This window comes from Triturus cristatus, chromosome 3_1, assembly GCF_964204655.1.
Source record: "Triturus cristatus chromosome 3_1, aTriCri1.1, whole genome shotgun sequence".
Lineage (NCBI taxonomy): Eukaryota > Metazoa > Chordata > Amphibia > Caudata > Salamandridae > Triturus > Triturus cristatus.
This window is the reverse complement of record NC_140583.1, coordinates 864,843,697-864,869,505: the sequence shown is the minus strand read 5'-3', so window position 1 is coordinate 864,869,505 and position 25,809 is coordinate 864,843,697. Positions and strand designations below refer to the sequence as shown.

Here is a 25,809-nt window from a genome sequence, read left to right as displayed (position 1 = left end):
TGTCCTGATGACGAATATATCCACTACTGGGAATATATACACCATATACAAACTCAGCTCTGACAATACTGCGAATAGTCATCAATCCTAACCAATTGCACAATTGTATGCGTCTCCAGCATTGAGATCCACCCTCTGCTTTATGATCAACCATCAAGCCTGATCTGTGGAAGACTCTATTTCATCATCGAAACACACAAGCTGGTCTGTCAGCACAGTTCAGTGCGGCCCTTCATTGCATCCTTCTATTGTAGTAAGAAAACTGCATGACATCTCTCTAGTCTAGTCTCAACTTGTTACAGAGCCCCATGACACTGATAACCGGTCACGAGTCTCCCCAAAAGCTCTACCAATAAATTTAAGTCGGCCTACCATCAGTGTGCATTCCTCCATGCACACCTCTTTCCTGTGTGCTCTGGTATCTAGCTAAAATACCCTGTGCATCTCCTAAGCTCTAAGAATGCTTCACATGAGACACTGCTTTCCAACATGCTCTAAAGTGACGTCTCAAAAGCAGTGGAAGCTATGCAACTTGAAGAGAATGCATACCATTACATAGAGAAGGGATTCCCACTACACTCATATTACTTATAAACTGTAATTACAGGTACATATTGAGACAAGAACAGAAAAAAAATTAAGGAAATGCTGCTGCATATTAAAGCCATAGTGCATAGAAAGCTCACTCTCAAGCACACTTCTCCATTCTACATATTAAGCTAGTACCTCTTATTGTTATGGTCAGTCTGTTAAACAGGTCTTCCTCCCACATACTCATGCAAAATGATACTTCTTTCTTGTATCTCAGTTCTATTTTTCAGGTCGGGTGTATGAATGTATGTGGTAATTGTAAAAACCTAGACGAAAGTCAGTGGATGTAGCAGAGGGCCAAAGGTGCATTGAGAATCGGCATACAGACCTGTATTGTATCCTGCATTTGCTCTAGTGCAGGCTTCTCCAACGAGTAGCTCGTTAGCTACAGGGAGCTCTCCAGCTACCTGTGAGTAGCTCTCCTCTGTGCAGCCAAGCTTACTAAATGAGAAGCTTTTGCTTCGTTGAATTAATATACTTCTACCAAAATTGAGAGTATATGTTGTAGACAAAAATATGTTTTTTATCAGAACTCATAAGGTGGTTTTTGGAGAAAAATGTAAATCTGATATTCTAGTGATAAATCATGTGGCATTGGGAAGACTTTCTACAAATGTTTATCACCTTGATACCAGGGTTGTTAGTGGTATGGAAATTATGTATAACCCAAATAGAGGCCAGCATACTAGCAAAGCCTTTGTTATATTACGCTTGGCAACCACGCATGATGACCTGAAGTGATTAGTGCTTGTCTTTATCTTGCATATGGTTGCTATTAATTTACTTTTGTCAGATGTGGTCACTTTTAAAACACAACTAATAATAAAACCTCTTGATGAGTTTCATTGAACATAAGTAGCTCTTATTAGAGAGAGCGTTGGAGGCCCCTGCTCTTGTGCCATTATGCCACTCTTCAAAGACCCTCCATCACTTGTATCTTTCAGTTTATAAAGAGAGAAAAATTATTTTCACCCTACAAAAGCCATAACTGTTGTTTTTTTCAATGTGTTTTTAGTTTAGAATTAGCACAGGTAACCAATAGACATAAAGTTTTAATGATATGGGCACTTGATAGTGCTAAAACTTCACTGGAGCAACCATGCACATTCTCGCCTGATAGGTGGAAAGTGACATAGTTTGTGTGCGTACCAACTGCTGGAGTGGGTATATAATAGAGATGTGAGTAGTAACAAATGCACATGCGTGTGTCCATTACTTTGAAACTACACACATATAAACGTGTAGGCAAAAAAAAGAAGGCCTGAGAAAAGCAATTGCTTAATGTTATAATGTCAGCTTGTAAATGTTATTGTTCCGGTTTCATACAAAACTTCATGTCAAGGATGTTTGCAGAATAAAGGGCTTGGGACACAAACCGATCAAGTTATTTGCTTAAGATCATGTGAGGTGAATCTGAGAAAACATAAATAAAACGCATGCCTCTTGGTACCACACTCAGCAGTGGACTAAACCACTCATCCAAAATGTCCTGGTATGGTATGTTAAATTTAGTTCTCGCTGTTTAAAATAATGAGCCAGGGCAAGTTCAAGTGTTAAGAAAACAATGCTGCTGAAAGAAATCCCAGTGTCCTACTCCCTGCTTCTTTTCCCCTAAAAAGAAAGGAAACACAAACCTGGGCTTCAGCACAGCCATTCAAAGATGTGCAAACGCCGATTCATGCATTACAAAGGGTTCATTAACATGTCAAGAGGCTCTAGAAACACCTGAGCATGGTGCCTCGCCCAGACTGGGGGATGGGTCGTGCTTCCACGGGCATACCTTTGAACGGTTGGCAGTCAGGGCAGTAGTATTGACAAATACTTTATGCTGCTGAGCTTGAATTCCACAACTGTTAATGTTAAAGTAAGCCGTTATTTGAATTACTGAGGATAGCTCCAGCCAGAATGTCACTGAGGCCCGAAACGGAAACTTTCCTTGATTATGCGCCACTTCCAGAAGAGAGCGAATTTATGTAAAAAATGTTTAAAAAACGGTCTCATTTTCAGGTGTTGCCACCAACATTTCAGAAATCGTACAGCATAGGGAAAACATTAGGGTGTGGTCTATCTTCTAATTTAAACAAAAGAAAAAAACGATGATATTTTGATGGAGCCACACTCAGTAATTCAAATAACGGCTTACTGTAACAGGAGAAACTTGTTTTAACATTAAAAGTTGTGGAATTCAATCTCAATGATATATAGTATTTGCCAAAACATATCATGAAAACATACAATAGATGGAAATATATAGCGCTATCACCCTAGGTCTGCCGTTTGCAACCATGAAGTGAAAAATGTAATTAAAAATAACTGATGCAATTTTAACCAGTTTTTTTGAGAATTAGGCTAGAAGATATTTTCTTTTATCTTGCTTTTAAGCTTTCAAAAGAATGAAAAATATCACAATGTCCTTCAAAATTCCTGTGCATTGTGCAGGGTGGAGGGGAAATGAGGGAAAGATTCACAGTACCACAGCTGTAAAGTGAACTATGTTCAAGACTCTACCAATTCACCTGTTGGAATACTGTATTATAATCAGGGTCATTGCAATTATGTGGCAAGGGAAGAGGACATTTTGCGGGAGGCTTGACTATACTATCAGGCGTGATAAGGCACATTTTGTGACAGTTGTCCTTCATTATTTTGTTTTCTTACTCATATAAGCACTGTATGGAGTCAAGCTTTCACCTCTTTAGTACCAGTTTAACACCCAAATACATCATTTGCAAACTGAAAGATGACCAGTTTATGGATGGCCTTTCTGTGCACGGCGTGGGCAACACTTTTAGTAACGTTTGATCCGTTCGAGCAAGAAACAACATTGTATGTTGTTAAAATCTTTGGATTGTGCAGATGATGAATTATGTAGCATTAGCAGCGTATACATAATTATGAGAAAACTACAATAGCTACATAATTGGACAATCCCAGTGACCCTGATTATAATGCTGAACCAGCTATCATGCTTGCAGTATTTCTAAAGCACAACTACATATTGAATGCAATCATATTCTTGTACCTTGAATGAGATGGCCTATTGTTTCTAAGTTTGATAAAACTGGTTTTAAACAGGTGTGACCAAGGCACACTGCTGATTTAGCATCAGGTGCATTTGCCCACAGTGGCAGCAGGATGAATTAGAAGCCACAGGATGGAATCATGGCTGGATTTTGGGTTGAGGCCACAAATATTTGTGGCTGGGATGGACAACTAGCTTAAATAGGGATTAGCGGCTTGGAGAACACCATGATTGTGGGCAGTGCTTATTTTGTTAAAGAATAAGTGGCAGGCCCAAAGGTTTTTGTCAGAAGCCCGCGGACGAATGATAAGAAGCCGACTATCAAAGCTGCATAACCTTGATTACAATTCATGCCCCTCTTCTATCACCTTAAACCTCCTGCCCCTTTATCCTTCTCTTGCAGGTTTCTTTTTATCCCTGCGTTGTCCTTTTGCCACTATTTCTGTGTGACACCCTTCCTTCTTCTTTGCCTCTTTCCTGACTTTTGCGCTTGTGCTGGATATAAATCCGATGATGAATAATAAGTCCCAATTCCCCCAAAAAAGAGTGCTCGTGTCCACCACCTACAGCTAGCTAGTTGAGCTATGAGGACCATGGAATGCGTTTCTATCTGCAGTTGTCTAGTTATCCTTCAGCCCTGCCGGCCAAAGAGAGATAAAACTGCCTTAGAGATCTGGTGGCACATGGAAATCTAGTGGAATCATAGGAGCTCTTTGTTAGTGGGGTGAGCGGAAAAGGAACAGAGGAAATTGTGGAGGGGTGGCAGGAGTAAATAGACAAGCAATAAAAGGTTCACATTGTTGTAGATTGGGGAGAGCCTCGATGACTGCAAGAGAAAAACCCTCGTCTATCATGCTCCACCTTAGGATATTGTCAATCATTTTTCACTAGTACTTGTTTGGTCGCTCTTCTCATACTTTTCAATTCACCCCGTCACATCTCATTAGAGACCCAACCACCCTTATGGTGTGTGTGTAGCGGGAAGAGGCAGATGGGGCTATGTGAGAAACAGATAGTTATGCACCCGCCTCTGCTTTGTGCCACTAGCTGCCGCTCAATGAGTCCACAATTGAGCCCAAGATTATTATAAAACATATCCACTGTTGAATGTGTAGTAAAAAAAAAGTGTTCTTTCATTCTTCTGCACATCCCAATTACGTTAAAAAAATTGCCTTCAGTATAGGGATAAACCTGTGTTCACGCTTTTGGGCTTCGGTATGTTCCGTCTTTTATAAAACAGCTGAACATTTATGTGCATTAGCTACTTGTTCATGAAGGAATGCCTCAAAATTCAAGTGTCCGGGCATTTCAAAGAGATGCATCATGTAAAAACTCTTGCAAAAACTGCTCCTGTGCGTGTTTTTAAAATAATAAATACATTGAAAATAGCACCTGTAAAACTACATCCGGTTTGGGGATTGTGGATGCGATGTAAAAAAGGATTGTACATGGCTTATAAACAAAACAAAAATGCGTCAAAGAAGGAATCATTTTTTCTACTCATTTTGTTCATCACCTCAAGCATTTAAGTTTTTATTGAGCTTAGTAAAGGCTTTTGCCAGAGTGGAGACAAGTTGGCTTATCTGCCTCAGCTGAAGGCAGACTTCAGGAGGCCCAGCTACAGAGGTACAAATGTACATTAGCATATAACAAAAGGGCCATTATCATGACAAAAGGCCAAATCCCTGAAGTTGACTTCTCCTTACCAGACTGGGGGATGAGCTCTGCTGCTAAGAATACGCCTTTACACAAAAAAGCAGCTTGGGTTGTGACTGACCCAACACCCTGATCCCACCAGAACTGAGCTACATTCAAACAGAGGATCCTTCTGCTCATAATTATATTATGCTACAACAAAAAAGCAAAATGTACATTTAAGAAAGGCAAATAGCAAAAATTCACAAAAAAACAATTGTTCTAACAAAGTTGGTTCAATAATTTCCTCTGTTCAGGTCACTGCTGTAAATTGTGGTCAGTGAGATTGGAACAATTTTCTACAAGCCCTTCACGCACACATACAGCACTTTAATTTATTTTGGTGTCTGTACTATGTGGGAAAACACAGCTCAAAACTGGACTCCCATCACAGCAGCCCACATCTATTTTCTAAGCCAAATTTGCTGGTACAATTGTCATAACCTTTTAAACAAAAATATATATAATTGCTAGGAGTTAGATATTAAAGTCACAGAGCCTGATTTCACAACGCCAACTTCGACATGGATTCGGGCATTATTTTTTCTAAAGGGGCTTTTGGTTAGGTTTTCTTACAAGTCTTAAATATGTGGAATTCTGAGGCCCAAATTCACAAAACTGTCACACAACGCAGCACAGCACCCACCTTTCTTGGCCTGCATGGTGTGAGAGGGAGAAAGCAAGAAAGTGCCACACACTACAGTGCATAGGTGTCTGCGTGAGTCTAGCATTGTTTTTTTACTGGAAAGGTTGCCATCCAGTATAAAATACTATACCGAGAGAAAGTTTAAAACGTGTTTTACTTTGGATATGTGTTATACACTCCAGCACCCATGCAATGTGGGAATAGTTAGTAGAAATGAAAGCATTTCTCCTTTTTAATGACTGCTTTAAAGTGGCATTATTTTTGGGTGGAAAGCCTTGCCTTCTGTTGTTAACAGGTAATAGTTTGCACCATGTACCACCCTGGCAATGCTGCTATGATGCAAAGTAATGCAAAGCAGTGCTTTCAGGTGCATTTAAGCAAATCTAACTTTTCGCTGGAAAGGAAATCCACAAAAATATTTTGCAGAGGTTTTTGTCACTTTTGTGACTCAAACCCTTGACAAACTGCTTATAAGTCTGGGCCCAAGTATTTTCCTTTAGTTTTAAGTCCGCAAAGTATCACAACAACTTACGTAACATGTTCATGCCAGAAATAGCAAGCAATGACGTAGGCCACTCTTTATCTTTATAAAAGAATGCCACATGATTCTTTATCTAGTTTTTGAGGACCCGGTAATGCTGTTTTGAATTATCCAATAACCTGCACTAATATTAATTAATGTAATGACACTTAAATTCCTCAGAATTGCAGACTAGCATGTGTTAAGCTTGTGACCTACAAGAGATTCCCTATGGCCCTGAACTACTTAACTAACCAAGATATAATGCACTTGTAATAAGGTGCAACGGATAACCCTCACATTTTTGATGATGTAAACTGTCAGCCATACATTAAAGTAGGCCCTCAGTTTTCTTTGTGGCCCTAAATGCCACAAATATTAACATTCACAGCTTTTTAAGTACAGGGTGCTGCTGTAGTACAGTATTATGGTACATATTTTATCTGTCTCAGAAAGACGAAAGGCGATCCAGACACTAGTAGATCAAAACACTTTCCCTGCAGCAAATGACTTGCCCTATTGAGCAACCCTACCAGCGCTGTCAAAGTTCATCCACCTTCCTTCTACTCTGCTGAGTCTGATGGACCACATGAGTTTTTAGTTGGCCCATGTTTCAACAGTTTCAAGTGTTTGCATTCTATAGGCTACAGATGAATAGGAAGGTGACAGAGCTGCTGTTCGAGGAATGGAAACATCCTAGCCTGATGTTACTAACTGGCTAAATACAATTTATATCTTCATCAAAGTCTGATTTTAAATGCTATGGTGTCTAACCTGAGGGGGCATTCCTTGACTGAATATGTGTCAGTGGATGACAAGGTGGACATGGATCATGGACTTAACATAAATTGGTCAACAGAGGAAGTTTCTCAAATGCAGGGCCCTTTTTTGGATGAGAAGAAAATGTGTAAACATGGTCTTAATATTAAAGGGAATTTAATGCACATTTTACTAGATTGCCTGTGGTTTCTACGCAAATAAAAATGATTGCTGAAACCAATTATACAAAAATACGGGATTAGAGAAAGGTGACAAGTGGTCAATTTACTATGGCATGTGTGATTTTTTAGATGCATCCTGTGCTCTGGGACAATTTTTATTGTCCGTGTATTAATTTTTAGCAAAAGTTTGAGCATTTTATTGGTGTACATATCTAATGGGATTTTAGGTTAAGAGTTGTGGTTCGAGACATGATTTTAGCTGGAAAGGTTTTATACTTTTTATGTAATAGTTCATTTTATGCAAACATTTTCTATTGTGTAAATGTTTTAAAGACTAATGTTTAAATAAACACATGGTACTGACTGACTGACAAGGTGGACATGAAACCAGTGCAACTCTGAAGAAATCCTATCTGAATCTTAATTATCCACCAGCACATGTCCCTCTTCTGTTTTGTCTTCATAGTCTTTGCTCAATGATTTTAAGGCCCTTTTATTAGCAATTTCAGAAAGAAAGGACTGTGCAGATGTTCTAGCTGGAATTGGGAAATAGTCCAAGTTTGTTTTAGTGGTAACATGATCTACAGACAGTGATGACAGTCATGTCGTTTCTGCTCTGAGGCAAAAGGGCATATTCATCTTCAGGACGGGCTGGAAGTAAAGGCGCGTTATACTAAGATTCGATTTGAAAAAAGCCCCTGGACAGCTGCTAATTTCCCCTGAGGCTGTCACCCCGATTCTCAAGAGAACCCTCCCAACCCCCCTGAAATTGTGAGTAGGTAAACTGATCAGTGGTACAACTGGAACTGTAGTAGTAAACCGTTGATCAATATCAAGCCGACTTTGAAAGGAACGCCTCTTTCATGCCCCTTCCAAATTGCATTTCTGTATGGGTAGCTAACCATTTTTTATGATTTGGAAACAATTTTCTGAGTGGAAAAATGGGGTTAGTACATATTAGAAATGTATTTTACGATCGCAAGCCCTGTTGTTTTGTGAATCACAGTGTTTGAGACTGCAAAATACTTTAGTGCACCCAAATTGCTACTATTTGTTATCACGTTGGAGCAACTGTAACAGTAGTTGTTCAAGAATCGCAAAAAGTCTTTGAGATTAACTCTAGGATGTTTTTATGTATCAATTTTCTGCAAGGGCAGTAGGTAATGAAATATATGTCTAAATGAAAATAGTGTGAAAATGATGTTTTCAGCTTCATTCTGTTTAACACTGTACATGTTGCTTCTGCACCAGATGCCATAGTAAACTGCTATTTATAAAGCTGACGGCTCTGAGCATTAGTATCAATAGTATAAAAAAGTGGTTTCCAACTTCTTACATCAAAACATCAAATGTGAGTGAGGAAATTATTGATGCGCCATGAGTAGCATTACCACAGAAAGAGAGTCATATGACGCTTATAAGAACTCTGTGGTCATGGAGTCCGATTCACCTTTTTCTCTTTGGAGATTTTTGGGCCGTCCATAGACAGTTTTACATAGATAACAATGGTTTTCTTGCCTTTTTAAAGCATTCGTAAGCCCTGAAAAGCAAGAATATACCACAGAATAGCTTCTAAGGGCCCAATTGCGACTTTTGACAAAGCAGGAGCGGGCAGTACACCGCTGCCATGCTCCCATTGCACCAAAGCCGTGGTCGGGCCACCTGCTAGATTAGGAGTTTCCTCCTGTCTGGTGGGATGGTTTTTGACAATCCCGTAGTGGTGCCTCTAAAAATGGGCACCGCAATGGGAATGCCCAAAACAGTTCCTTCACGGCATAGATTGTAAATTCCATGCCGTGCAGGAACCGGTGTGCATGCACACAGGGGGGGCACATGTTGTGCCCCCCTGTCTGCACCCACATGGCATGAGGCACCAGAGGGCTCTGGAGGGCCCCCTTTGTTTTCTCTCTGCCATGGTTTTTATGGAGGTGGAAGTACCATGAAAACCGTGGCAGAGCCGAAACGCCACCAACGTGCCAGCACTGCACCACCACGGATCTGGCGGTCTGCAGACCACCAGACTCGTAATCTGGCCCTAAGTATTCACTACAATTATTATCTCCTTGAGCCAAGCGAAGAGATGATCTTGTTTTGGCGTTGACTTTATACAATCGCTGGTGAGTCCTTGTCATGAGTAGGAAAACGTCCTCATCTTTACATTAATTCTTGTTTATTACTAAATTTTCTTATAATCATCTTTGATTGCTATGGTTGCCCATTTGGCCTGGTAAAGCCTTGTATAACCCTTTGCCAAAATGTGTCCACTGGCCCCTTACTTCGTTGGTGTGGATCACCCTGCTAAATCAAACCAAGGGGCTCATTATGATGGCGGGCAGACACCAGTCCGCCCGCCATCGTAGCAGTGCTGGGACCGCACCGCCAGACGTGCGGCGGTCCCACCAGTCCAATTAGGATGCATCTGCCATACTGGTGGGTGCATCCTGGCCTTTTAACATTGCGGACGGTGCTAATGGCATTACCGCAATTTTCTTCATTACCATATTGTATACAATAAAACGTGCATTCTTAATTTTGATATTCTGTTCCACTATATTTTTGCAGTGGCGATATTTTTGACAACATATTTATGTCACATGATATTTTGGAATCCATATTTTTTTCATTCACCATATTTAACATGTACCCATTTTGAAAATGTCCTTATTCACATGAAAAGTGTAGTTACACAACTATTAGTGATTTTCTCTACTCCGGCACAAAGGGACCACAAACCTAATTGCAGAATGAGGAGCTTTTTTATGAGCCCCTTGTGACATTTTTGCCTCACGTTTGCGTCACTTTTTGTGAGGCATCAGCAACATAAATAATGCGCCTTGTTGCACCATATTTACAAAGTGACGCATCTAAGCAAAAATTAAAAATAAATACATAACTTAGCATTTAAAAAAACGTACAAATTCACTGAAAAAACCATAGGTTTCACACAAGTTATAGTTAGCTGTACATTTCACTCGTAAAAAAACAATGAAATTCCACGTTATAGTTAGATCAGGTAACTATAACTTGCGCGACCGCAATGCACAATGTGTCATTTCAGATGTCATCATTGATGTCATGAGTGATGCCACTGACCATGTCATAAGTGATGTAATATGTGACGTCATCAGCAGTGCATTGCGGGGGCGCGAGTTATAGTTACCTGATCTAACTATAACGTGGAATTTCATTGGTTTTTTATGAGTGAAATGTACAGCTAACTATAACTTGTGTGAAACCTATGGTTTTTTAAGTGAATTTGCAAGGTTTTTTAAATGCTAATTCCTAACTATAACGTGTGTGAAACCTATGGTTTTTTCAGTGAATATATATATATATATATATATATTTTACTGCCAATGATGCGGCATCATTGGCAGTAAAATTGATGAATTGGGTCTGGATCCGACCCCTATGCAGAGCACCCGCACTTGAGCGCGCAGGATCGATTGGATCCCATTGTGGCAAATATATATATATATATATAGATATGCCACAAGGAATCGCCTCACAACTTGCACACCATCCTCGTACAAGAGACGAACACGGACCCAATAGTAGGTGCTAGTTTTCTTTATTCAGTCCAATAATCACGCACCACCGCCATGACGCGTTTCGGCCTACCAGAGGCCTTGATCACATGGCGCCATAGTCAGAAGCCTGAACTTTTAAAGTGCTAGTGCAAGGTCACGTGCAAAATCCTGTTCATGGACATAGGAAGCAGATTTTCTCGTTGATGTATCGTAACTGGTATAGAATACATACATATATCTGTATAATACATTGATATCTTAAGGAAAAAAGGGGGCAAAGAATGTGTAGTGACTTGTGCAGTAACCACTTGTATGCGGAATGTGAATACATTTAAAATTAAAGTGCCAATTGACAATCGAAACAAAGCAGTAATGATGTTAATTACACAAGCTAATACATTTCCCATGTATTGTCCATCAAGAAACATAGTCGTAATGACTAAATGTATGTGTATCAATACAATTCATTCTTGTTTCCTTCCGCGGGCATAGACAAATATAAGGACAAACAAACAGATAAGATGATCATGTGCTTACTGGGTAGGCATCCAATTGCTGCCTGTCACGGAAGGGATTTACACAGTGAATAACATTAATTGATTACAAATGTTAAATAATATAATCTCAAGTGAGTGTTATACTCTATGGCAGTTGTCCTGAACCCTATTATGGTGGAAGATAACAAAATCCTTTCCAAGTATGGTATAGAGTAAGGATTATCATTGCACTTTGTCCCTGTGTTTGTCCTCCTTCTACCCTGAACATGGATGGGTTAATCCCTGTTAATGGAAACCTGAGCTTGAAATCAGTATCCTGCTGATGTCACTATGGCCTGCTGCGTTTGACTATGTCCTAAAGTGCTCGTGCTGAAAAGTTTAACACTAAAAGTTTACGTGACTAAAAAAAGGAGGGGTGGGGGAAAGGAAGAGGGGAAGGGAAAATAACTGTGCATATTTATGCACATATTTCTGGGAGAATGGGCATCGAGATGACCTAACCCTGAATAAATACTGTCAGACTGCTGGTGGCAGTTTGACTCATAGCCACGTATAAAAATCTTCACTGGAGTTTAGTCCATTCGGCGTTTTCGAGTCAAGCTCCAAAATATATCGTGTTTTTAATCTCCTCAGTAGGGCTTCTCGGTCACCCCCACGTCTGAGTGGTGGGACTGAGTCAATGACGAAGTAGCTGAGATGTTCTAGACTACTTTTGTGTTTCTCCTTAAAGTGTCTAGCTACTGGGTAGGAGACGTCATAGTTGGTAATGGCCCTCATGTGCTGGAGTATACGTTTATGTGCCTGCAATTTGGTGCTACCAATATATTGCAGGCCACATGTACACTCCAGCACATAAACTGCGAAGTCAGTCTTACAGGTTAGTTTTTTGGTGATTTTACATGGTGTTTCAAAAAATGGGGAAGCATAAGATGTAGTGCTTTTGCCCAGTGTACAAGCCTTGCAGGTGGAGCACTTGATGAACCCTTTGCTGGCTTGAAGCCAATTGCCTGCCTTAGTGCCTATTTCGGGGCTGCTCTTCACTAACATATCGCTCATTGAGCGAGCCTTTCGAAATGTGAGGGCAGGGGCGTTAGGTACTGTCCCGCCTATCACCGGGTCATTGCGTATCAGAGCCCAATTTTTCTTAAAGATTCTACGCAATGTGTTTTGTTGGCGGCTGTATGTTAAGATCAGTCTGGGTGCATCTGCTTGAATTGAACCTTGGCTGATGGCTAGTGTTGAATCAGATTTTAAACTGAGAACTTGGCTTCTTGGTAGAACTCTAGTTTTGGACATGGCTTTGTCTATTACTGATGAAGTGTATCCCCTAGCTAAGAACCTAGATTTGCTCTCCTCTTGGGCTAACCAGCAATCCTCATCAATGCTGCAAATGCGCCTAATGCGCAGCATCTCTCCATAGGGGATGCTGCGGATGAGGTGCTCAGGGTGATGGCTATTGGCATGGAGCACAGTGTTACCTGCAGTCTTTTTGCGATGGAGTTTGGTTTCAAGTCTGCCATTTAGTGTGAAAATTTCCACATCTAAAAAGTTGACATTGGTTTGACTCATCTGTGCTGTGAACTGCAGGTTCAACTGGTTGACATTGATGTCCTGAATAAAACTGGAGACAGCTGACTCTGAACCTTTCCAAACCAAGAATAGATCGTCTATATAGCGATACCAGACAATGATGTTAATAGCCATGATATCGAAAAAATATTTGTGGAGGACTTGCTCCTCCCACATGCCCATGTGCAAACACGCGTAGCTTGGGGAGAAGCAAGCCCCCATTGCCACGCCTCTTAGCTGTTGGAATACTACATTTTGAAATAAAAAGTAGTTGTTGTTAAGACATATAGAAATCATTGCCAAAATCATTTTGCCGTGTTCCATCATGTGCATTGGTTGAGTTCTGAGAAAGTGTTCCACCGCCTTCATCCCGTCTTGATGGTGTATGCTGGTATACAGCGCGGTTACATCCAGAGTAATCATCCAGTAATCTTCCTGCCACTCGAGATTCTCAATTTTCCTCAGGAAATCATTAGTGTCCTGCAAATAAGAGGGCAGTCAATTTACATATTCCTGTAGGAAAAAATCAATATACAAAGAGGTCTTTTCCATGATGCTGCCCCTGGCTGAAATGATAGGCCTGCCAGGAGGTTTCGTAGTGTTCTAGTGAATTTTGGGGATTAAATAGAAGACCGGGATAACAGGATGGATTACTTTCAGAAATTTAAATTCATCTGAGCTAAGTAGACCAGCACTCTTCCAAGCCAACAATTTGTTGAAGTAATCGCCCCATGCTGCCTTGACCACTTTCCACTCGCTCCTTCTGTAGCAAGATCTGTCGTTCAAATGCAAAAGAGCTTCTTCCACATACAACTGACGGGGCCAGAGAAAAATGTTCCCTCCTTTGTCCGATTGACGGACAATCACATTGTCATTGTTCTGTATTTTCTTCATCAATTGGCCATACCCATGATTCCAATGTTGTTGTTTCTGCCGAGAGCACTTGATGGACCTGTGCAAAGTTTTTAACTGGCTTGTCACCATTTCATTATAGATTTCAATATTATCATGGACCGTTATAGGGTTGTACGTGGATTTTGGTTTGAAAGGCGTCTTACCCGGTTTATTAGTTTTTGGAAAAGATTCCCCTTGAGCTGTACCTTCCACACGGCCTTCTTCGTAAAGATCTTGCAGGTCACACAGAAGGTTGAAATCCCCTACGGCACCTACCGGTGGAGTGGATACATGGGGGGGATTTTCCCCCTGGGTTGGTCTCGCTTCAACTTTGTTGATCTCAAAGAACTTGCGAAGCTTCAATTTCCGTATATATTTGTACAAATCTATGCGTGTTTGCGCATAATTGAAGTTGTCAGCAGGGCAAAATGAAAGGCCAAGGGCTAGAATCTTTTCCTCATTGGAGCTCAGTTGCATTTCAGTAAGGTTAATGATAGTAAGGGGTTTGGAAATAGTACTGGCTACTTGCGAATCCATCGCTTCTGTCCTCTCTTGTTCTGTGGTTTGTATCCGCTGCTTGTCTTTGCGGTGTTGCCTTCGTTCCCTTCGCTTGATGTTTGCTCTCTTGTTGTCTTTGTTTTTTGAGAGCGTGGCCTTAGGGTTTGTCGTCTGTCCTGGCGTAGGCAATCCACCTCCTGCGCCAGTGTAAATCGTGTAAACCCCAGTTCCGTGTTTGACGCAACTTGCTCATTTTCTGATTCGCTGCCTGGAACTGAACTTAGGTGAGACACAGAGGTCGAGGATTGAACAATATCCCTCATCCCTGAGAGGTGTGGTGCTTTGGAAACTGAGCTGCCCTTCTGTTTCAAAGAGTCAAATTTCCTTGCGAACGTAAATATTTGGCCATTTTGATAATCAAGTTTGTCCCTTTGGAACACAAAGGCCTTTCGCTTTTTTATTGACTCCTCTTCTTTAGCCCGCCGGACAAGCATCTCCTCACGGTATTTTTTCTCCAACTCTGAAAGACCTAACTTGGTGATCTGGTCATTCAGTTCATCTATTTTGATCTGGGTTTTTAAACGATCACTTTCTGCATATTTTACAAGAATTCTCAGTAGTTTCGCCGAGGACTCTAAATTACACTCGGCCCATTCTGCCAGCATTTGAGGATCTGGGTTCTCGTAGTTGGGCGCCAGCATGATACGCAAACCGTGTGGTATGCATCCCACTTCCAGATATCGTGACAAAGAGCGATGTTCCCACCATTTCGAAGTCTCGGTTCGCATGGCCTTTTCCAATTTTTTGAAAAGTTCTTTTAAATCCGTATTGCCCACCCTAGGGGCCTCCGAAGAAATAGTTAATTCAGATTCTGTTACAGGGGAGTCGTCAAACATTTCCGTTGCCGCCTCCTCACGGCTTCTTACAGCGCTGGCGGCCATGGCGCTTTGTTATTGGAATACTGTTAAAGCTTGTTACACCTGCACTGAGCAGCGCTGAATAGCGATGCGCGTACAAGTGAAGAACACACTTCTTCACCGAGTCAAATGCCTTGAATCCTACCTTCGCAGTCTTCACGGCCTCCTACAATCCAAGCAGGCTTGCCTCTGGCTGACGATAGGAAAAGTTTCCGGCTGCTCGGGGGCTGCTGCAGATGCTCCGACTAGGAACTCGTAGAATTTCCGGGTGACCAGAATAGTGCTTCCTGCTGCTCGGCCCTGGTCGAAGAAGGGGTCCGTGACACACCGTCGAAGCCTCACGGTGAAATGAAAAATGCCACAAGGAATCGCCTCACAACTAGCACACCATCCTCGTACAAGAGACGAACACGGACCCAATAGTAGGTGCTAGTTTTCTTTATTCAGTCCAATAATCACGCACCGCCGCCATGACGCGTTTCGGCCTACCAGAGGCCTTGATCACATGGTGCCATAGTCAGAAGCCTGAACTTTTAAAGTGCTAGTGCAAGGTCACGTGCAAAATCCTGTTCATGGACATAGAAAGCAGATTTTCTCGTTGATGTATCGTAACTGGTATAGAATACATACATATATCTGTATAATACATTGATATCTTAACGAAAAAAGGGGGCAAAGAATGTGTAGTGACTTGTGCAGTAACCACTTGTATGCGGAATGTGAATACATTTAAAATTAAAGTGCCAATTGACAATCAAAACAAAGCAGTAATGATGTTAATTACACAAGCTAATACATTTCCCATGTATTGTCCATCAAGAAACGTAGTCGTAATGACTAAATGTATGTGTATCAATACAATTCATTCTTGTTTCCTTCCGGGGGCATAGACAAATATAAGGACAAACAAACAGATAAGATGATCATGTGCTTACTGTGTAAGCATCCAATTGCTCCAATTATATTATATATATATATATATATTTATAGAGTCTGAGCCTGGTTAGCTAGAAAGAGCCGCAGGAGCAGTTAGAAGGAATACTTTGAAAGAAGAGCTTTGTGAGGAGAGTACCATTTCATTCTTGAATTATAGAGACAACAATTATAAAGAAGTGCCAGTTCTTAAATCTATTTCTCTATTGTAATAATCCTAGAGTGTCAGAACAAATCAGTATGGGGAGTTTGTTGCAATAAGAAGTACAGTTTTATCTTCTTTATGGAGACTAGAGTTGATAAGATGGTGGCTAGAAAAGAAAATGAGAACTCAGATACTTGGATTTTTAAGGAAGTGTGAAGTGGGATTCAAACATATGGGATAAGTACAGTCTATCTCTAGTGGTGGCTTGAGTACCACTATTATCACATCGCATCATATCATCTCATGTGCATAAATAAAGTGCACATTCACACCTGAGGGTATCTTGTTGCTGAATACCATATGTTTTTTGTTACCCAAGTAAATAGTACTTATTGTATATACCTTGGAAGGAATAAAGGCTGAGTGGAAGCACCAGGATTCAAACATGTGAGAGAGTGGTCAAACACATATCCCTCAAGTGGATTCATTAGTTTAATAAGCCATCAGACTAATACGATCTGTATGGGTTCTTCAACATACCCATCATTACCCACATCACTGTGGAGACTTGAATATGACTGTAATCACACAATATCACTGTGGGTACTTAAACATCACTGTAATCGCTCAATATCTCTTGGGGACTTGAACATGACTATAATCATACACTATCTCTGTGCCCTATCCTTGTGCATCCCAATAATCACGCACTATCTCTGTGGGGACAGTCTATAATCACACACTATCTCTGTGAGGACCTGGGCATGTCTTTAATCACACTGTATATCTGTGGGGGCCTGGGCATGTCTATAATCATGTACATTCTCTTTGGCGACCGTGGTAATACTATAGTCACACACCATCTCTGTGGGGACCTCGACATATCTATAATCACACACTATCTCTGTGGGGACCTGGCCATGTCTATAATCACACACATTCTCTTTGGCGACTGTGGTAATAGTGTAGTCACACACCATCTCTGTGGGGATTTGAGCATTCCTGTAATTACATGCAAGCTCTGTTTCGGCTTGAACATCATCAGCTTCGCATTCTGTGTATGGGGCTTTGTGAATACTGAAAATGAGTAAAGTTAGACTTTTGGTCTAAGTTTACCTTTGTGAATCGAGCCCTATTATAATGAGGATTTAAACACAATCATCTTCATGCATTATCTCTGTGGGGACTCAAACATCGCTATAATAACGCACTATCTTTGTGGGGACTTGAACAACACTATAATAACACACCATCTCTGTGGGGACTTGAACATCTCTATGATAACACACTATCTCTGTGGGGACTTAAACATCGCTATGATAATATACACTCTCTGTGGGGACTTGAGCATTCCTATAATTACACACAACCTCTGTGTGGACTTGAGCATCATTAGCTTCACACTCTTTACAATGGGAATTAAGCTTTGACTTTACACACTATTTCTATGGAGACTTAAACACAATGATCTTCAACCACTATCGCTGTGGGGACTTGAACATCTATTTTGGCAAAAATGTAAGCAGCTAATCAAGCTCTGGCTTCCACTTGACCATATCCCTTGGTTCCATATGTTAATATCTTTATGCGTTAGTTCCCTTACCTCCTAATATTTTAAGCACTAATAAATATGTTAAATACAGCTTTAAGTGTCTTTCTTTAAGCATGATATGCTATTTTCTGACACATTAACATAATCTGTCTTTAATGTATACTCCGAGTATATATGCAGCAATTCATATATGAATAGATTATATTGTTTGTGTATATTGTTGGTAAAATAAACATTTAGCCATGTGCCCTTGACTGTATTCAATCACAAATAGTGTTACGGAGTAGGTCCCCACAATGATGGTAGCACATGTTTAAGTCCCCACAAGGATGGTGCTGTGCACACGAATAAATGACAATATAATGGGGGGGGGGAGAGAGAGGGTGTGTGTGTGTGTGTGTGTGTGTGTGTGTGTGTGTGTGTGTGTGTGTGTGTGTGTGTGTGTGTGTGTGTGTGTGTGTGTGTGTGTGTGTGTGTGTGTGTGTGTGTGTGTGTGTGTGTGTGTGTGTGTGTGTGTGTGTGTGTGTGTGTGTGTGTGTGTGTGTGTGTGTGTGTGTGTGTGTGTGTGTGTGTGTGTGTGTGTGTGTGTGTGTGTGTGTGTGTGTGTGTGTGTGTGTGTGTGTGTGTGTGTGTGTGTGTGTGTGTGTGTGTGTGTGTGTGTGTGTGTGTGTGTGTGTGTGTGTGTGTGTGTGTGTGTGTGTGTGTGTGTGTGTGTGTGTGTGTGTGTGTGTGTGTGTGTGTGTGTGTGTGTGTGTGTGTGTGTGTGTGTGTGTGTGTGTGTGTGTGTGTGTGTGTGTGTGTGTGTGTGTGTGTGTGTGTGTGTGTGTGTGTGTGTGTGTGTGTGTGTGTGTGTGTGTGTGTGTGTGTGTGTGTGTGTGTGTGTGTGTGTGTGTGTGTGTGTGTGTGTGTGTGTGTGTGTGTGTGTGTGTGTGTGTGTGTGTGTGTGTGTGTGTGTGTGTGTGTGTGTGTGTGTGTGTGTGTGTGTGTGTGTGTGTGTGTGTGTGTGTGTGTGTGTGTGTGTGTGTGTGTGTGTGTGTGTGTGTGTGTGTGTGTGTGTGTGTGTGTGTGTGTGTGTGTGTGTGTGTGTGTGTGTGTGTGTGTGTGTGTGTGTGTGTGTGTGTGTGTGTGTGTGTGTGTGTGTGTGTGTGTGTGTGTGTGTGTGTGTGTGTGTGTGTGTGTGTGTGTGTGTGTGTGTGTGTGTGTGTGTGTGTGTGTGTGTGTGTGTCTGTCTGTGTTCTCCCCCCCAAAAGAACGAAGACGCACTCCAGAGCAGTATTTCACTTGAAATCCATAAAGAGGGAAACCAGCATTTGCATTCCAGATTTTATTTTTTCCCCCTTGCCTGTGGTCAGAGCAGCTTTGTTAATTAAACAATGCAGGTGTTTTCCAGAGGCCCACTGGAGGGCTGTAAATATGAACTTTTAATTTCCCTGCATTCATATGGAAACTCAGAAAATGTAACTGCAAAGAAACTAGAAATTCAGCATGCTTTGTGTAAACACTCAGCTGTGAGGCCCACCGGAGGGCAATATATTAATTAGCATGCAGGCAGTCTCTGAGTGACTTTGCCTTTGAAAAGGGAGCTGGAGGCTCTGAAACCTGTCAGGCAAAGAAAAGAAAATCTGGAATGCAAATGCTGGTTTCCCTCATTAAAGATTTCAAGTGAAATACTGCTCTGGGGTGTGTCTTCCTTCTTTGGACAACTTTGGATGACCTAAATCACGGCAGTCCAAGCCGTGGAGGACTGCACCACCATTAAAGTGAGTAAAGGGGCCACAGAGGTTTGAACTGGTGCAAGCCCACGAGTGGTCAGAGCAGTTTTGTAAATTAAACCATGCAAGTGTTTTCTGGAGGCCCACTGGAGGACTGTAAATATAAACTTTTAATTTCCCTGCAATCATGTAGAAACCCACTGAAGGGGAAAATGTAACTGCAAAGAAACTACAAAATCCAGCATGTTTTGTGTAAACACTCACCTGTGAGGGCCACCGGAGGGCAATATATTAATTAGCATGGAGGCAGTCTCTGCGTGATTTTCAGTGTGCCTTTGAAAAAGGAGCTGGGGGCTCTGAAACCGGTCAGGCAAAGAAAAGAAAATCTGGAATGCAAATGCTGGTTTCCCTCATTAAAGATTTCAAGTGAAATACTGCTCTGGAGTGCGTCTTCGTTCTTTGGACAACTTTGGATGACATATATATATATATATATATATTTAAAATTCGCCAGCGCTATTTCACCCACCAACAGGAATCCACTGCACCATGAAGAACAGATCCAGGCAAGTGTCGACTTTTTAAATATTTATTTCACCATTAGTGCAGAGATAAGGACGGTCTACGCGCTTCAGCACTACGCCTTCGACTGGACCATAGAGTCCAGCTGTCTAGATCACCATTTTAAAGTGACAGATGCTAATTACAGTCCCATTTTTATTTTTAGCTTCATGATCATTCTAGACTGTTACCCACTACATTTTCAGGTGGTAGTCTTTATCCACCATTTTTACTTTTGCTCTACCACTAAATGTGAAGAAAATTAGCGATCTTTTCCAAAGTGTTCTACATTATCATATGCCAAGTATATGTAACCATATCATTTCAACAAAAAAGTGCGGAGAAAGTGCATTCAGTATTGAGCCAAGAGCTATGTAAACAATACAATATGTAAACATTTTTGTTAAGGGGGAAAGGGGATATTGGAATAGCAGCATTGATATCTAAAGTGTTTCTAAAATTCATCCAAAATTGATCATATAGTTCCATCCGTAAAATCTGCTGACCATAAAATCATTGAAGGTTCAACTACAAAAAGTACATAAAATATACACCTTAAAAGTTAATACTCCTATGATAAAATTATGTGTGTAAAGTACAAAAAGCGGTCAGTGTGATTAAAACAGATAGGAGCAATTTTAAAACAATCAATAAGAACATTCATGAGATCAATACGGAGTTCATTTTTCACTAAGACTACTTCTAAGATAATAAATCTTAAAATCTCTCCTCATTTGTGATTATGCAATCAGGAGGAGATTAAAAGGTTGTATTCACTATTATTTAATGAATATAAGGTTCATAAAGTATAATCCCTATATCTCCACTTTCTTTCACAAATCTCTATCTCTAAAAACATTTTCACTAGAGAAAGATATTTCCAAAGATTAATTCTGAACCACTAAGATTATTTGATCTCCATATCGATTGTTAAAGTGATCATGTGCATAAATAATTAGTAAACTCTCCCTTTATGTTTCCCCTCAACTTTGAATTCTCTCTGGTAATAGGTATACGGCTTCTCTGTATAATGTTTTTCAGATTGTCCCTTCATTCTAAGACTACAAGAGTCTAATTCAGTATTTTGGAGCCATCATTGTAAGTGTATATGGAGTTGCGCATCTAGATTGTGGCCGAAAGGATTCTCTGTCCCTATCGCTAGGATGTATCTTGACTCCATTTTTCTTAACTCCATTGTCCTATCGCCACTTCTGTTTCCTGGGGGTACGATCTTGATGCCAAAGTACTTCAATTCACGATTGATACCAGAATGATGTTCAAAGAAATGTTTCGAGATGGGATAGGTGAAATTATTGTTCTTGATGGCTCGTAAGTGTTGGAGTAGTCTTAATTTTTATTTGTTAATCGTACTCCCAACATATTGTTTTTTACAGGGACATTCCAGTACTTAAACCACATATTTTGACTCACATGTTATGTGGTCCAAGATCTCTTCTGTTTTACCGTTCTGCAACATACATTTTGATGTATTCGGTCCATATTCACATGCCCTACATTTGAGGCTTTTCCAGAATCCTGGAGTGGTTAGCCAAGTTGTTTTCTTGGGGGCCTTTATTTCAAAGTGACTCTGTGTTAATATATCTCCTAGGGATGATGTTTTTCGGTACGTAATGCTGGGACATGATGGTATTCTCTTTTTCAGTGTTTCATCCACCAATAGTACATTCCAGTTATTTTTTACAATCTTTTTCAGTTCCTTGTTCTCATTATTAAAAGCAATGATCAGTCGTGTTAATCCCACCTCTTCATCTTTTTCTGCCAGATCTTCTTGTTGGAACATAAGCAAAGATTCTCGTGTTTTCCGGTTGACCTTTGTTCTGGCAGTTTCAATTACCTCCAAAGGATATCCTCTCTCCAGGAAACAGGCGCTCAGTTCATCAAGTTGTAGTTCTACATCATTTATTTCAGAACAATTTCTCTTAACCCGCAACATTTGTCCATACGGTATACTCCACTTTAGATGTTGAGGATGCCCACTATTTGCGTGGAGTATGCTGTTGCAGGCTGTGAGTTTCCGATGTATTTTGATGCAGAATTTATTGTTCTTAATAAAGACTTCCACATCTAGGAATATCACACTATCCCTACTGATAGTGGATGTGAAAGTTAAGTTAAAATTGTTCCTATATATATATATATATATATATATATATATATATATGTATATATATGTATATGTATATATATGTGTGTATATATATATATATATTATATATGCACATTTTTCCTATTTAAAATACACAACAACTGCATTTAAGCATTTCATACTACTGCATGACTCTAAATAAAGGTCACATGATAAAAGTGCAGTAATCCAGTTGCTGCACGTTTTACATGTTTTCCTTGCATTCAGAGACCCCCATTGCAAGTAGTGAGGTAAAAATGGTAGAATTACAGCATCTGACAATTACTGGAACTACAGGGATCCGTAACTCCAATTTGTGGGAAATAACAGCGGAGACAGTTGTTTCTACGGTGTTATTTACAATTTCCCCTCATACAGCATTGGCAATTGTGTTGGTTACTCTAAATGGAAAACAGAAAGAGGAACTCCACGTAATTCTCATTTTAGGTGGACCTCATTTCGAATGGAAGACACTGGCAGACTACGCACACTATATATTTCCCTGACTGAAAAGTCTGTGTCCTGGCAGAGTCTAGCAGGGTTAGATTATCAAAGTACCGTTCTCACTGACAAAGAAAATGACAAAGACGTTTCCCACTCCAGGCAGTGTTACAGCTTTTGAATTAGTAAAGGATTCAAGCCCACATGAAATGAGTTAAAAACAGCCTGTCTCACCTATTTTCTTCTCATGATAGTTCAATTCTCAAAGGTTTTGCCAGAATACAGATATCTGAGGAAGGTAAGTGTAGAAATATTCCTGAATGATGTTTCACGTGGAATGATCCTGACCTAAGTCTGGGACTTCTGTTTTGCATAATTGCAAATAGCTTCTGAGCATTTTAGTTCTTGTGAGAAGCTGGTGTGGTCTGATCAGATCTTGTTTATATAATACATATTTTCGTTCAACAACTCCTGTTTTTCTATGTACATACAGTTCTATCCACAACCTTGTGATGCATCTTCCTGCTCACTGTCTCTCAGTTTGCAGATTATAGACTTTTACCTTTACTATTACATTTCAGGAGCTGTGTGCTTGCTTTTGTGTTGTAAGAAGAAGAATACTTCTTATATAGGTGTTTTGTCTTCCAGACATTCAAGATTGTGGACTATGAGGATGAGCTTGACTTGCTTTCTGTTGTGGCAGTCACACAGACAGAAAATGAGGGAAGAGCGGATATTGGTTTCTACTGCAACGAGACTGGGACTTTGATGAAAAGCATCTCGTTGGAGGAATCTTGGGATGTGGTGAGTTAGTAAGCTAAGTGAAAGGACTGCAGCTTCACTTCATTACAGATACTGACAACTGCAAAGGTTTACTAGAAGCTTCACATGATTTTCATTCATTTATACGTGTTTTGTAGTGCAACAAAACATCCCTGGGAAGCAGCATCAATTCTAGGAGCTCTGAAGATCCTTCCTAACTGCCTTTTCTTCCTACAAAAGGAATATGTTAATGTTTCCATCCTAGGCATACCGGACTAGATTGGTTTGCTGCTTATAGCGTACACTGAGTGAGCGCACCCTTACCATGCAGTGGAAAAACCCTATTCCCCTGATCACTGGGACATGGTGGCGGGCCTTGGATCTATGAGCTGAGGCTGTAGCAATGACCTTAAGCAGTGAGGAGACCAAGGGTCTTTATTGCCATTTGATAGCCCCCGACCTGGACAGGTTTATGTCTAAATTGTCAAAATCGCACAATGATACCACCGCCTCCTATTGAGCTGTTCCCTTGTGTTTCCGTCCTCACCACTTCCCAACCCCATATTATAATGCCTGTGATGCAAGAGCCCAGTTCAGCTCGCTTCACTCACACACCGTGACTTAGATATGGGAAGATTCTTGGACCCTCCTCCTCAGCTCTATGCCAGAGCCATATTCTTCCCACACCATACTGACGAACACCATTACTCTACAAAGCCTTACTGTATGGCTCCTCTGACCACCTCCATCACCCTACATCCTCAGATTCTTCGTCCCTATCCTACCTGCCAGGGCATCCTCCCAACCCCCACTGCCTCCCACCCAACTCCCTCCCCCGCCCAGTTTACCACAGTTTAGCTTCCTTATGCACGGCCTGTCATACACTGTTTTATCTGACAATAACACTTCGTATTATTTTTTGGTCTATAGGCCATAAAGTTACCCAACCCTCACAAGTTCTTTGACGCTTCTGATTTAGATGCTGACTTGTTACTCTCTGTCATTGATTTTGTCTTGGTGAAGTTACTGTATGAATTGATTGTCATGACCTTGTACATTGTGCATTCTAAAAACCCCAATTTAAAATTATAAAAATAACATGCAAAAGCAGATTAAATTCTATGTAAAGAGGATGATTAGCTTCAGTCAAAAATCTGTTAACGTCTCCAGCTCTTATTCCAGCTTTATCATTGTAACTCAGAAGAAATACTTACTCAAGTAGTAGGAGGGCCACTTCATGTCTTTGAACCTTGAGTGCCTTTGCTCTAGAGCCCTTAGTGTAGGCTGGTACAGATCCTTCCAGCACCCTCATAAATAGAGGAGGACATACAGTTGCATATCAACACATGGTAATGAAAGCCAAACCCCCCGTCCATGTGCCTTCAGAAAAAGATAGTTAAAGTGAAAACAGAAAAACACCACAGGATTGTTTTCCATTAATCAATAGATGAGTAACTGCTCCCTTTTCCTCCGAAGGCAGACATTTAAACATTGTAAATGTTTCCTGTGTCTTAATATCTCAGTTGGTCATCTTATAGGAGTGTGAAATGTGGCTCCATGCCATCATACAATGGTGCCATGCCTTCATACAGTGGCTCCATGCCATCATAGAGAAAGGGCATGAGCTTCATATTACTCAGAGAATATTCAGCTCGAGATGCTATGCTAAACTTGACCTTGTCATCTCTATTTTCTGCTCATTTTCCAGAAAAATACACTGTGGGAGGGCATGGGTTAGTGGATAACTGAGAAATACTTTCAAAGTAGGATGCTGTATGAAGTTATTTTTTTCTTAAATAATTTGGAGCCAAAGTATAAGAAGCACCCTGTTTTTCATACCTGCCTTTTTCCAAACGCATGATTCTGGACCTTTCACAGTAGTCTTCTTTTTATATCTGAAAGGATAGATTATGAACTACTGCCTTTAATTTCTAAGCATGGCAGCCTTGTTCCTGAAGAATGAACTTTCAAAAATGTGAATGTGCTCTTATGAAACATTGTGGTGTTGAAGGCATTGCTGAGGTGTCCCACAAGCCTTTAGTCAAATGTAAAAGGCTTAGGTTTTGCTTCTGGCCTTTCGCGCAGACTGTGAATCCTCTTTTTTGCTGAGTACATGTTTGTATCTTCTAATTATTGTGCTGGAACAAACATTCAGAAGCTGATACTCTTTGACATACTGAACATCACACAAATACATTAGATAAAATAAAGCCAGTCTTCCCTGTATTCTGCTTGAA

At 40.6% G+C, this 25,809-nt stretch overlaps 1 protein-coding gene across 4 annotated transcripts in view; it reads left to right on the top strand.

The window, feature by feature from the left end:
* DCAF17 (DDB1 and CUL4 associated factor 17) overlaps positions 1–25,809 on the top strand; it is a 443,011-nt gene that overhangs the window by 376,086 nt on the left and 41,116 nt on the right. For all 4 annotated transcript variants that reach the window (XR_014978925.1, XM_085645323.1, XM_085645321.1 and 1 more), the window contains exon 14: positions 23,459–23,614. Coding sequence is in view for 3 of the 4 variants with exons in the window: in XM_085645323.1 (XP_085501449.1) it covers positions 23,459–23,614 (156 nt within the window). In the remaining variant the exon portion in view is untranslated. The remainder of the gene's footprint in view (positions 1–23,458; positions 23,615–25,809) is intronic.